At 44.7% G+C, this 13716-nt stretch overlaps 1 protein-coding gene and 1 non-coding gene across 2 annotated transcripts; one reads left to right on the top strand and one right to left on the bottom strand.

The window, feature by feature from the left end:
- Positions 1–194: 194 nt before the first annotated feature.
- Positions 195–266, bottom strand: TRNAT-CGU (transfer RNA threonine (anticodon CGU)). The gene has a single exon. It is a non-coding gene; the product is annotated as a tRNA-Thr (tRNA).
- A 770-nt stretch (positions 267–1036) lies between these two features.
- On the top strand, positions 1037–13220 carry LOC144742296 (polycomb protein suz12-like; the record flags this gene model as incomplete). The annotated part of the gene is given in 13 exon segments (XM_078624767.1): positions 1037–1206; positions 1303–1372; positions 5252–5462; positions 5967–6013; positions 6104–6168; positions 8495–8563; positions 8677–8726; positions 10059–10120; positions 10122–10145; positions 10207–10290; positions 10292–10454; positions 12945–13047; positions 13115–13220. Coding segments are annotated over 13 exon segments (1224 nt in total), but the record flags the coding sequence as incomplete, so codon positions are not given.
- Between the last annotated feature and the right edge of the window lie 496 nt (positions 13221–13716).

The raw sequence follows: 13716 nt of genomic DNA, 5'->3' as shown, positions 1-13716 counted from the left end.
TTTTTGCTTGTTTGGTTTGTTTTGTTTTGATTTATGACTGAAAACAAGACAGGGAATAATTATATTGTCCTTTAAGCTGTAAGGTAAATTGTACATTGTAGGCTAGAAAGGTAACATCACTATTAGAAACAAAAAAACCTAATTATTAGATAAGAAGTCATTATGACTTAAAAATTTCGCACAATTCTCTACGTAGGCACGGACGGGGTTCGAACCCGCGATCTTCGGTTTACGAGACCGACGCCTTACCACTTGGCCACCGCGCCTAGTAGTCAATTTTCAAAGAGGTACAGGTATTTAAAGCCGACATATTATAGGTATTCACGATTAAGTTTGGTTTAGCTACCTCATAGCACACCCGGAAGTGCAGCGACTCACAGCAGACAACCTCCTCCTTTTGGAACCTGACAGCTCCAGATGAAATATGATGGTGTAGACGTAGTGTGTTCATCCCATCGATCGATGGGGAGGCTGTGTGGTCCGTGCGAAATTTAGGAGAAAGTCTAGTTTGTTCTGTGAGTAACACTTTTAAATCAGTGGTCTTTAAATCAGTGCGAGCTAGGTTAGCATAAACAGGCTAGCAGCTAGCTAACTGCCGAGCCTGTTCTCAGTCTGGTCGATGTTCTTGAAAAGGAACCGGCTCATTCAGCTTTTATCTCCAAATGACGCTGTCTCTTTTACATGTGTAACTTATTGAAGATCTGCACTTGACTTAATATTTGAATCATTCCACGAAACTTACTGAGTGAGGTATTTTAAGGTATTTATGCTGTCCCGATTAACAGTTTCAGTCGTATTAATTCAATCTGGTAAATTACTCTTTACATTGAAGGTAATATAATTGTATAGCAATCATGATTCTCTCAAATACTACCTGATTGAGACTGAAGCTGTCAGGTTTCATTTCAACTGGGAACAAATACACATTAATTGTACCATTTAGCATTGAAGTGGTGTGACTTCAGTTACAAACTCATCATTCCCTGTCCTTTTTGTAGTCTTTGACAGTCTGATCCGCAGCGGTGCAGATGCCACGATGCCCCTGCTGGTCGATGCTGTGTGGGCGCTGTGGAGTATAACAGCTGGAATCTACGACTACTTTCACACCAGCGCCATCGAGGAGAGGATCCACACTCTGGAGAACGTCCTCTCCATCCACCAGTTTGTGATTGCCGGCCTGTCGGCAGGCCTCATCCTGCTCATGACGTATATACTGTGGAGAAAACACTGACCTGCGATGCTGCAGGAAACGTCCATTTGATGTTGTTTGTTTGGAGGATATACTGTAGTTCATGTCTTCAGCAGTAGTTTCCACCCTGAGTTTGATCAGGAGCAGATCACAGATGAGGAGGAGCTCATTGTGACGACGGAGGTGAGCACCGGCCAAGCAATGAATACGACTTCTCTGATGTTTATGTCTGTTTAATGGTCCTCAGAGGATTTCTCTGCATCACTGTTGGAACCAACATGTCATAACAGCATTCAACCCAACTTGAATACTTCTGAGATTGAACCCAAACATCCTCCCGGTGTGTGCAGAAGAGAATGATGTACATTCATGCGGCCGAGGAGATCACACGTTAATCAAAAAAGAAAGTTCCTAACGTAACTAGTTCTACTAATACAGGATGGCTGAGGTGCTGTGTGTTTTTCCTTCCATTTCTCACAAAACTGAGCTCAAATTCACAGATTTACATGCTAATCTAGGTCTCTTATGTCTGAATTATTTTCCTTCAACCCATGTTCCTGTCTTGAGACAACAGAAAGAACAGCAGCCAGTCGTTCCGAGTCCCATCTGGGAATTTATTTTTACTTTGACACATTTATTTTCCCATGTCGTGTAAGTTGGGATGTGGAATTCAAACTATTTTTAATGTCTGCTGTGTTTTGGAGATGTAGGCTGTGACGTAGGTTTCAGCATGTGTCATGTCCTGACTCTTTATCTCCTCACTCAGTGTGTCTGGAGGTCACGTTCTAAAAGCTTTGCTCCGGGAAACCACTACCATTAAAGGGAATATGTAAATAATAATGACATGTGACGTCTAAGACAACCTTTTTGAGTTTGAAACACTGGTGTCAAACATACGACCCGTAGGCCAAAGGTGTCCCTCCAGAGGTCCAGTCCAGGGTCAATTTACAGACAGACAGTCTGGTCAGGTCTGGACCAGGGCTCACACATGATGGACAAGTTGTCTTCATCACTTGTGTTCCTGGAGGTCGGTACCTCTGTGGATCCGCTGCGGGTAGAACTACACATGAACTGAGGCAGAATGTTCATGAAATTGAACTTTTCTTCTGAACAACTGTCAGGATGCTGATATTGTAAAAGGGCAGTTCATTCATTGTAAACATGTTCATAATGTACTTGTTCTTATTTGCACTAAAACACGTGAACATTTGGAGTTGCTGTTATTTAGAGGTTATGAAATTTTTATTTACTGGTCCGACCCCTTTCCGCTCCAGAATACTGCATTACTGAAAATCCTTATACATTGAGCCTAACATCAGGGAAAGTGTGTGTTTTCAGTTCAGTGTAATCCTGATTCGATTACCATGGTAACACGCTGCTGGTCAACAGCCATCATCTGCTGACCTCTGTATGACCTTGGTGGAATCAGCAGACTCACATCCCCATCAAAGGGTTTTTTTAAGTTGAAAATGAAAGAAAACAAACACTTGGATAAAAAGTACACATTTCATGAAAGGAATAACAAACAAAAGTACAATATTAAATTGTGAATTAAAAAGAAACATCTATTGATTTTCAGAGTTCTTAATGTCTTCCCTTTGTTGATCACATTGCATCTGATGACTTGGTGATCTAGTGGTTAGCGCTGTTACCTCCCAATGAGAAGGTCCGGGGGTTTGGTTCCGAGTTTGAGTCAGAGAGAGAGAGAGAGAGAGATACTGTATGTGTATGTGTGTGTGTGTATATATATATTCATATATATATATAGCAACACAGAGTATATGTGCATAAATGAGAGGGAGACCAGTGGAAAAGTGAGGTTACAGGGAGCAGAGGTGGTGAAGGTGCAGGAGTTTAAGTACTTAGGATCAACAGTGCAGAGTAGTGGAGACTGTGGAAGAGAAGTGAAGAATAGGGTGCAGGCAGGGTGGAACAGCTGGAGAAAAGTGTCAGGAGTGATTTGTGATAGAAGAGTCTCAGCTAAGGTGAAGGGAAAGGTTTACAGGACTGTGGTTAGACCAGCTATGATGTATGGTTTAGAGACACTAGCGATAGGCAGAAGACAGGAGGGAGAGCTGGAGGTGGCAGAGTTAAAGATGCTGAGATTCTCTTTAGGAGTGACCAGGATGGACAGGATTAGGAATGAGGTCATCAGAGGGACAACACAGACAGGAAGGTTAGGAGAAAAAGCTAGAGAGGCTAGATTGAGATGGTTTGGACATGTGCAGAGGAGGGACAGTGGATACATTGGTAGGAGAATGTTAGAGATGGAGTTGGAGGTAGGAGACAGAGAGGAAGGTCAAAGAGGAGGTTTATAGATGCAGTGAGGGAGGACATGGAGGTAGTTGGAGTCAGAGTAGAGGATACAGAGAACAGGGAAAGATGGAAATTGATGATTCGCTGTGGCAACCCCTGAAGAGGGACAAGCTGAAAGGAGAAGAAGAAGAAGAAGAAGAAGAGAGAGAGAGAGATACACACACACACACACACACACACACACACACACACACACACACACACACATTCTTTCATGAATATATATATACACACACACACACACACACACACACACACACACACACATTCTTTCATGATATTTCTTTTGATGCGTTTCATATCACTTTCAAATAACCTGAGGGAAATCATCAATTGTCATAACCTGGTTTTCTCTGTCTGTATGTATGCCCTGCAGATACAAAGAGGCAGAATGAAGATTGTAAGTAAATATATTAGATACATAATAATACATTTACTGACAATCTTTACTGTGACACACATGCAGGTTCACGTGACTAACAGTGCTGGTAGATGGATCATCCTCCTCATATTTGATCTGTTAGAAGACCTTGCAAGCTGCCATGGTGACAGAGCAAGAAATTGCAGGTACATGAAATTAAAGGTTGCATTAAAATTAAAGGTAAGGGTGACTTTTTTTTCTAAATATATGTTCAAACTCTCCATTGGATTCTTTAATTCCTGAGTTCAACAGTACAATTCATATAGTTAATTACATCTGCTGTTGAGTGACATGGTGTAACAGTGGTTAGCGCTGTTGCCTCATAGCAAAAAGGTCCCTGGTCCCCATTCTGGTCTGGGACTAGATAAGAGGAAACAACAGGCACCAGGTAAATGATCACATCAAAGATGGCAGATTGAGAGAGAACACACTCTGCACATACACACAGTGAGCAGCCACTCATCACTCGAAGTTACGAGGAGATGGGGTGAAAATACAGAAATAATATAATAATAATAAATAATAATAATAAATACGGAAATACAGTTACAGAGCAGAGGTAGAAAACCTGGCTGGTCATTCTGAGACTAAAAATAAACTTCCTGCTGTACCACACGAACCCCATAATTATTTTAGTAATGTTTTTTCTCTGTTTACATTCTTTTGGCTGAGCCCCCGCCCCCATGGCAAACGGAAGTACTACATTTTACCTCAAAATAAAAGTGTGTTATTGCTCGTGAGACGCATTTATAAATAAGTGCTTTCATGCGTGCGTGCGCATTTACATGGAAGTGGTTGTATACTGTGAATGTCACAAATATCGATGAATTCATTTCATATTGTTTTCAATGAAATACTATGTTGAAAATCCTCACCGGATCAGAAGTGATCGCTGCACCTTTGAACCCTTAACTTGCCAGTGGGCGCTGGCGGAGACATCGCGTGACCCTGGAGGGAAGACGCGTTGGAACCGGTTGAAACCATTCGTCCACTTTCTGTAATCGAACAGTCGCCACTTGGCGGCAGCTTTACACTTCTTTGAAACCGATGTCAGCTATTTTAGACAATGCTAGCCGGTTGCTAGCTGGCTACGGAAATTAGCTCGTTCCATGGTTCCAGGCGCCTGCTGCTTTCTTGTTCCGTTCGTCTGCAGCCTGTTCGCCGGCCTTTTCTAACAGTTCGGTCGCTACTTCAACTGAGCCCGGAGCCGCACCAATGTCACTGATAATGCCGTGAAGGTCCCATCGTCCGCTTTGAAAATGAAACCGCAACACGGTCCCGCCTAAGCATTTTCCTGGAAACGCGTCTCTGTTGTATTGACAAAGGGAGTCGGAACCACACGGTTTATCTCTGCTCTGTCGACAATGGCTCCGCACAAGCAGAACTCCTCGGCGGGAGGCCACCCGGTGGGGCTCGGTGCTGGAGGGAAAGCCGGCGGGCTGCAGCCGCCGGGCTCCGACGCCTCGGCGGCGGCGGTGAAGCCCCACATGCAGGTCGCTCAAGCCGACCACGAGTTGTTCCTGCAGGCCTTCGAGAGTGAGTTACCGCCGTAGAGGCACAGGAAGCTCTTCGAATGTTCCTCTGACAGTCCTCGGTTTTAGTAACCCTGGCAGTCCAATTCAGAAAATGAGTTCTAAAGTTTGATTAGTGGAATAAACTTTTTATTTACTTAACTCCTGATAGACGTTTCATGTGAATATAAAGTTGTTCAGTCACGTTCTTGAAAGGGAACAGGTGTTTGAGAGAATGAATGAATGAAGTAAAACTCTTGATGAATGTGATCCGTTCACGTCTCAGAACCAAAGAGACATTACTGATGCCTCTTGTAACCAATCATTACTTTTAGTTTGGGTTGTTTGTATTCATAGGGAGATGTCCAGATAGCAAAGTGAAGCATGTCAGAGTCATGAAGCACAAAGCAGAGAAGTTCAGGCTGGCCTTCACATTTCTGAATCATTTTGAGTAAAGCTGAGACCAGTCCATGTTCAGATGTGACCATGTATTCTGTACGAAAACTACGCGATGATGATCTCTTTGCAGAGCCGACACAGATCTACAGGTTCCTCCGCACCAGGAACTTGATCGCGGTGAGTTCTGGTCACATGATTCACATTTCGGTCAGAGAAAACATTAAAGTAGAATTCTAAGTCTTTCTCCTGTTTCCTTGATGCTTTCAGCCCATATTCCTGCACAGGACTCTCACCTACATGTCCCATAGGAACTCCAGGAATAATACCAGGAGGTAAAAACATTTTAAATCTGGCTTCTGACGGGAATGAAACTCGATCCGTAGTTATTAGTCCACTTTGAATCTCTTCTGTGTTTTCATTTAAGGAAAGGTGTGTCTGATTAAAGTGAAACAGCATCATAGTAACTGATCGTCGTAGTACTCATCGTAGTGAACATCAGTTGTATTGATGTATTGACTGATTTGTAGGCAGAAGCTGGATGTATCCGATGCTTGTCTCAGTCCGTTCATACTTTGTTAGTACACGTGTGTCTGCAGGAGATGTTCTGTGTTTCAAACGTTTTTCTTCTACCTGAGCAGTCAGTCCGTTGTGTGTTGTTTTTCTATCCCTCCATCCATACATAGTACATACATACATAACAGAAGATTCAGTTCACAATGGTCCAGACAGAGGATTGTCTTATTCCTAATAAACACTAAATCATAAATTCATTCCATTAGTTTTTAATCTCATTCTCCTTCCACTCCATGTCCCTTTCATGTTCGTTGTGCTGATATTCAGGTTAATCAACGGGTAGGTGGAGTTCAACGGTTTGAGGACAGTGGTTTACCTCTGATTAATGGTCTTAGATCTGTTTAACACACACCTACCTGTGGATTAACTGACTGAACACACACCTACAGTTGTGCTCGTACGTTTACATACGCTGGCAGAATCTATGATTTCTTGGCCATTTTTCAAAGAATATGAATAACACACTTTTTTTTTTCCACTCATAGTTAGTGGTCGGGTGAAGCCATTTCTTGTCAAACAACTGTGTTTAGTCTTTTTAAATCATAATGACAACAGAAACTTCCCAAATGACCCTGATCAAACGTTGACATAGCCCAGTTCTTAATACCTTGTATTCCCCCTTTAACATCAATGACAGCTTGAAGTCTCTTGTGGTCGTTGTGGGCGGGGTTCTTTATTTTCTCTGATGGTAAAACAGCCCATTCTTCTTGGCAAAAATCCTCCAGTTCCTGTAAATTCTTGGGCCGTCTCGCATCAACTGCACGTTTGAGATCTCCCTGTGTCTCAATGACATTGAGGTCTGGAGACTGAGACGGCCACTCCAGGACCTTCTCTTTATTCTGGCGTAACCAATGACAGGTAGACTGGGCCTTGTGTTCTGGATCATTGTCATGTTGGAACATCCAAGTACGTCCCACGTGCAGCTTCCGGGCTGATGATTGCAAGTTTTCCTCCAGTATTCTCTGATAACATGCTGCATTCATCTTGCCATCGATTCTGACTAAGTGTCCTGTGCCTTTGGAGCTCACACATCCCAAAACATCAGCGATCCCCCTCCGTGTTTCACCGTGGGAACGGTCATCACACACCTTGTTGACTCCTCTCCTACGCTACATTTGTCGCGTTTATGGTTGTGGCCAAAAGTTCAATTATGGTCTCATCACTCCAAATTACTTTGTTCCACAAGTTTTGAGGCTTGTCTCTGTACTGTTTGCCGTATTGTTAGAGGGCTACTTTATGGCATTTACGTAGTAATGGCTCTCTTCTGGCGCCTCGACCATGCAGCCCATTTTTCTTCAAGTGATACGGCCACAGCACATCCTGTATTTCAGCTGAAGTTATTTGTGGGTTTTTCTTTGCATCCCTAATAATTTTCTTGACAGTTGTGGCAGAAATGTTTGGTGGTCTGACCACCTGACCGTGGTTTGGTTTCAGTAGAATCGTTCACTTCGTTCACTTTCCACTTCTTAATCATGCTGATTGGTATTCTCAGTTCCTTTTTATATCCCTTTCCTGTTTTACTTTTACTTTACCACGGTCTGTCGGGAGCCCAGTAACTCAAAGACCTTCTGTGCACAAACATTGATATCCAGCCAACAGGTCACAGATGAGGATGGTTACCTTTAGCTGTCATTCAAACCCTTTTGTGTCAGCTTGTGTGCATGTTACCGGGCCAAAATCACCAGGGTATGTCAACTTTTGATCAGGGTCATTTGGGAAGTTTGTCATTATGATTTATGATTTTGATGATGAGTTGTTTGACAATAAGTTAGTTAGTGGTTGGGTGAAGCCTATGTGGGGAAAAAGTGAAAAAAAAGGTTTGTATTATCATTCATATTCTCTGAAAAATGGCCAAGAAATCATAAATTCTGCCGGAGTATGTAAACTTATGAGCACAACTGTACCTGTTGATTAACTGACTAAACACACACCTACCTGTGGATGAACCCTGACTCAACACACACACACACACACCTACCTCTTGATTGACTCTGACTTACAGCAGCACAGTGGATCTCTGATGTTTTCAGTCTCGTTCAGTCAGCTGCGCTCTGACTAACACCTGCTATTTGTCTCCGTGCACAGGAAAACCTCCAAAGTTGACAATCTCCTCTTCAGTGTGGAGCGAGCGAGGGGTGAACAAGAGACTCACAGGTACACACTCGGTCATCCTGCTTCCCATTCAACCTCCAGTAAAGAGCACATCAGCTGGTGAGTGAGCTGATGTGCAGCTTTCCTCCAACACAGTGTCACTTTTGTTTCCACAGTTTGGCCTCGAACCTGCAGCTCACCTTCACTGGGTTCTTTCATAGAGCTGGTAGGTTTTTCCTCTCACTCAAAACTTACCGACGGTTGTCTTCTAGAAACATTCACATCGTCTTCTTCATGGTCGTGTGTATTCATGGCGTACCGTACCAGACCGGGGCCAATCAGCGCTCAGAGTCATCGCAACTCTTTCACACTCTTGGCGTGGGCAGCAGTGGGCAGGCCATGGGCAACTCAGCACTTGAGTATGAAACGTCCCAACCAGGAACCAACTCTGATCTGTTTTTTTGAGAAATTTCTCTTCTTGACGAAGCGAACTAGCGCGTTCAGCTCGCTGGCGACTGCACAGCAGCGCTCACATGGGAACCACGTTACAGAGTAGGCCTGGGCAATATGAACCCAACGTCACATCCCGATAGAATGAGGCTTAGTATCATTACAGGATAAATGTCTCCAGATTTATTCCACAGCGTGAGAGAAAAGCAAATGTTCAGTCAATGTCAAATATGACATGTCACCAGTAGTTTTATTGAAACAGTTGGAGATCGAGTGTGTAACAGACCCAGTCTGATGAATAATGAACAGGTTTCTTCACCTGGTTCATGAATAAATGCTGAGCTGTTCAAATAATAGAACGTCAACATAAATACTGTTATACTGGAGAAGGAGATTGGTCTGATCTGATTGGTCACTACAGACACACACTGTGTCCATCAATGAAGAACAGACAGGTCTGTGATTTTTGGTCGGTGAGAATGTTTATTATCAGACTGGAGCGAACTCGGAGCTGAGTACTGTGTTGGCGATCGTGTCGCGGTATAAACGGCATCATGACAGTCTCCTCTGATCATGGAGGAGGAGGAGGGGGGGGCAGCTGACTGGAAGGGATCACAGCGCAAAATTGAACCACATTGATGTATGTGATCCAGTCCCATTCAGTCTATTAGAAGTAGTGATAGATCGCCCCTCCCCATACACCATCCACCTCCATTCACCTGTCGGACCCTCTGCATTTCAACAGTTGATTAAGTCAGGTCGGCAGTGAAGGACTTGGTCCATACTCTTCTATCCATGCTGCCATAAGTAAGTGGTCAAATGAGTTTTTGTGCTCTGTGTGGATCATCTGCACAGTTTGCTGTGGTAACAACACAGGCGTCAGTACACGACAGGTGACGCAGGAAGTATAAACTAATGTTCCTATTCTCCGTAGGCAGACTGCTACAAACCATGTTTCCTGCTTCAGTCCTGACAAGAGGGTGTAATGATGAAACACTGGATGTTAGAACGTCTGTGTGACTGTCTAGCACCCTGTGTTGTCTCTGTGGGAGGACACACACACTGACAAACCCTGGATGACTCCTGATTTGTCCCCTGGTGTTCTCAGGGAAGCCGTCTCAGGACTGTGAGAACGAGCGGAACTCTGTATGTCTGGAGGTGCTGCTGGTCAAAAGTGTGTCACAAGAAGAGGAAGGTGTGTAACACACAGTTTCAGCTTTGGAAGCTGGATCGTAACGGAGCCGTGTCTCATACAGGATGTGAGCTGTCCTGTAAAGCAGGTGCCTGCGGGCAAAAAGCAGGTTCCTCTGAACCCAGACACCAGCGTCGGCGCTGTTGCCAAAACCGGCGTCCTTCCCCTCCCTGCTGGTTCCCAGCAGTGAGTTCGAACCCAGCAACTGTCACATGGTGAAGTCCTACTCGCTGCTCTTCAGGGTCTCACGGCCCGGAGGCCCCCACACGCAGATCAAAGGCCTGGCCAACGGCGAGACGCACCCCAGCAGAGGTACGTCCACACACACACACACCGGATCTGATCACTGATGGAGGAATCCACCTCGAAAGGACAGCGTACCTACGGCAGGTCGTCACCTCTCCAAACACGAACGTCACATTTTCCATGACGTGGTTCCAGCACGAGTCGGAACAACTCTACCTGGATTTGTTTCCACTCGCAATTGTTTTTAAGTCAATTGTTTTCTACTGGCAAACTTTTTTTAAAAACCAGGACTGCAACAATTAGTTGACATAATCGATTACGCTGACAACAAAGATTCCTTGTGAGAGGGAGGACGAGTCCCTTGTCGGTTATACTTCCATATGCCACGGATCCGATCCGATCCCGGTCTGGTAGTTTACTGGTCTCTGAGCATCAGTGGAGTTTCACAGCTGATCTGATCGTTAGTAGCTATAGTGACAGTCAAAATGAGGACGGAGTGGATTGTTAGAGTTTACTAATCAATGCCTGTAACTTAAAAATATCTAGGAGGTTTCAACCTTGTCTGTGAACGTCCGTGGTGCGGGATGATTTGGTGGCTCCAGGTTGTCGTTGCTTCATCTCCGTTTTTCTTGAGAGTTCTTCCTCTTACAGTTTGTATTTAACATATTCCGCTGATTTATGTTCAGTCAAATGTAACAGACTCTGCCACAAGTGGTGCGTTCCTCTTCTGTTTCTTTGCGGGATGTGAACAGTAAGCGATACTGCCTCCTTCAGCTTTCTGAGGGTCACTGCAGCAACAGATGAGCATGAAGCAGCTGGTGTGTGATGTCAGCAATAACACAATGCGTCCGATTACATAGTCAAGACATTTTTGTTGTGTTTTTTGTTGTGTTACATTGTGACATCATCTTTTCTTCAGACTGTCTGTGTGACAAAATCAAAACAAGGATGGAGTGGATTGTTCCAGAATGCCACAACAGGGAAACTTGACTAAACATGCAACGTCGCAGAGTGCCGGACTCTGATTGGTCACTCCAGACAGACACACACTATGGTCCGTTAATGAAGCACGATGTTGGAGTTTTTGTCTGGTTAGAACGTTTGTCATAAGAGCCGGACGGAGAGAGACCACAACGGAGCCCATGTCATCCAGATCAACGGAGCCCAGTTGTGTCCGTCTCTTTTCTCTGTCTGTGACAAAAATCAACAAACAAGAGCAACTTTACCATCGCCTCCATGTTGTGTATGTGTTTGTGCCACTGTAAAAACTGGCAGTTTCAATTCAATTCAACTTTATGTCTAAAGCCCCACATCATCATTTACAACTGTCTCCATGGACTTTACATTCACACATGTCTACACCCTCTTTCCTAAACCCTCAGTCAGGGTGAGGACAAACTGCCCAAAAACCCTATAACAGGGAAAAAGAGGCAGAAACCTCAGGGAGGACCACAGAGAGAGGGACCCCCCCCTCCCTGGGACGGACAGAACAGACAATGAACATATGAGAATCAGTGAACAGGTCAGATTGTGAAGGTTAATAAACAATAATAAAAGGTCCAGGAATGAATGTAAGACTGTTTAGAGTCCTACAGTGTCATTAGTCCATGTCTGTGTCTGGGGGGGGGTGGTGTCAGCTGGAGAAACTTTGGACATGGAGAGGATGAGGAGGAGGTTCAGTAGATGATGGCACTGGGGGTGGGGGGGGGTCGTCTAGTGTCAGTAGGTCAAGCGGTTCTCCAGATCAGATTGGGTGTCACCAGAACTCAGACAGAGGCGGGGTCAGATACATGCTGCAGATGTTTATATGACAAATATTTGAGAAATATTTATTTAGTACATGTACAAGCAGAACAGATGTCATTCAAGGGGGGGGGGGTGGTGAAGGGGAAACTGGGGAGAGAGGAGGAAAGGAGGTGGGAGACAGAAGAAGCTCAGTGCCACTGATGATTATGAGTAATGAGTTCCCCCGGCAGTCTTGACCTATGGCAGCATAACTAAGGGCTGGTTTGAAGTTGACCCTGAGCCCTGAGCCAGCTCTAACTATAGGCTTTGTCAAGTGAGAATGCCTTAAGTCTGTTCTTAAATAAAGAAAGTGTACTAGCCCCCCGGACCCAAAGTGGAAGGTGGTTCCAAAGGATGGGAGCCTGTGGTTTGGAAATTCTGGGAACAACAAGCAGTTGGTGACTTCTAAGAGGTACTGATTGTTGAGTAAAAGCACCTGAATGCAACAAACTGAGTAGAGCTGAGCTCGTGGTGAGGAGGACAACAACTCTGTGTCAGAAAATGGAACTGTCCTGAGGGTCATTGGTGAGTGGAAAATGATGTAGACGTAGTTAGTACAACTGCCCCCCCCCCCCCCCCCCCCCCCCATGGACATGTAGCACCTGTTCTGAGTGTCCACTCAGAACACCTTTTCCACATGCAGGAGTAGCCGCTCCCACTGGTTCCCCCAGTTTGTGGCCTCAGACGAACGTTAAAATGTATTTTATGACAAAACTAAAGTGTTAATACTCCTATGAGCCAATGCAGTAACACCTGACGTGTCTGTGGCAGATATTACTGAGGATGTGATAAACAGGAAGAGGAGGGGATCCCTGCTCCAGGACGAGGGAGAAACCACATTTCTGGCTCAGATGACTGTCTTTGATAAGAACAGGTGACACACGCACACACAGTGTTGCTTCTGACTTGAAGACAGAGTAACCAAACATGTGTCTGTGTAGACGTCTGCAGCTGTTAGACGGAGAATATGAGGTGTCGATGCAAGAGGTCACCGAGGGAACCATCAACAACAAGAGGGCGACCTGGGAGACCATCCTCGATGGAAAGGTATGTCTGGTCCCCTGGAAGGGTTCAAATTCTGTGAGTGAATGCAGTGGAACATATGAAAAACACTAGATTCGTGTAGAAACATGTCATCAGATGTCAGCAGATGTTCACATTCCGCTGAGTCATGATTGGTGCTACTTCTCAGCTTATGAGATGTGTGACAGTCTCTTCTAAACACCATTTGTTCCAGTATGTTTCTATACCTTCTCTCCAGGATGATGGATGTCAGAGTAGTCCACTTTGTCTCTGACAGGGAGGGCGGGTTCTCATCGCATTCTAGAATTCTCTTTGATAAGTTTCAGAATGAAGCCACTGATCCCAGTGAATGAATTCCAGATTTCTTCCAGAGAAATTAGACTGGGAAAGTGGATCGTCTCCTGAATCCGTTGATATCTGAGCCGCTTTCCTCAGCAGGAATAGAACAAAGATAGTAACTGAAACCCACCGGTTTCCAGCAGCAGAGTCTCTGCCCCGAGTTCCAAACGGCCTCGGGCTG

Source organism: Lampetra planeri, unplaced genomic scaffold (assembly GCF_965212315.1).
Source record: "Lampetra planeri unplaced genomic scaffold, kcLamPlan1.2.h2 scaffold_973, whole genome shotgun sequence".
Classification (NCBI taxonomy): domain Eukaryota; kingdom Metazoa; phylum Chordata; class Hyperoartia; order Petromyzontiformes; family Petromyzontidae; genus Lampetra; species Lampetra planeri.
This window is presented reverse-complemented; position numbering and strand designations above follow the sequence as displayed.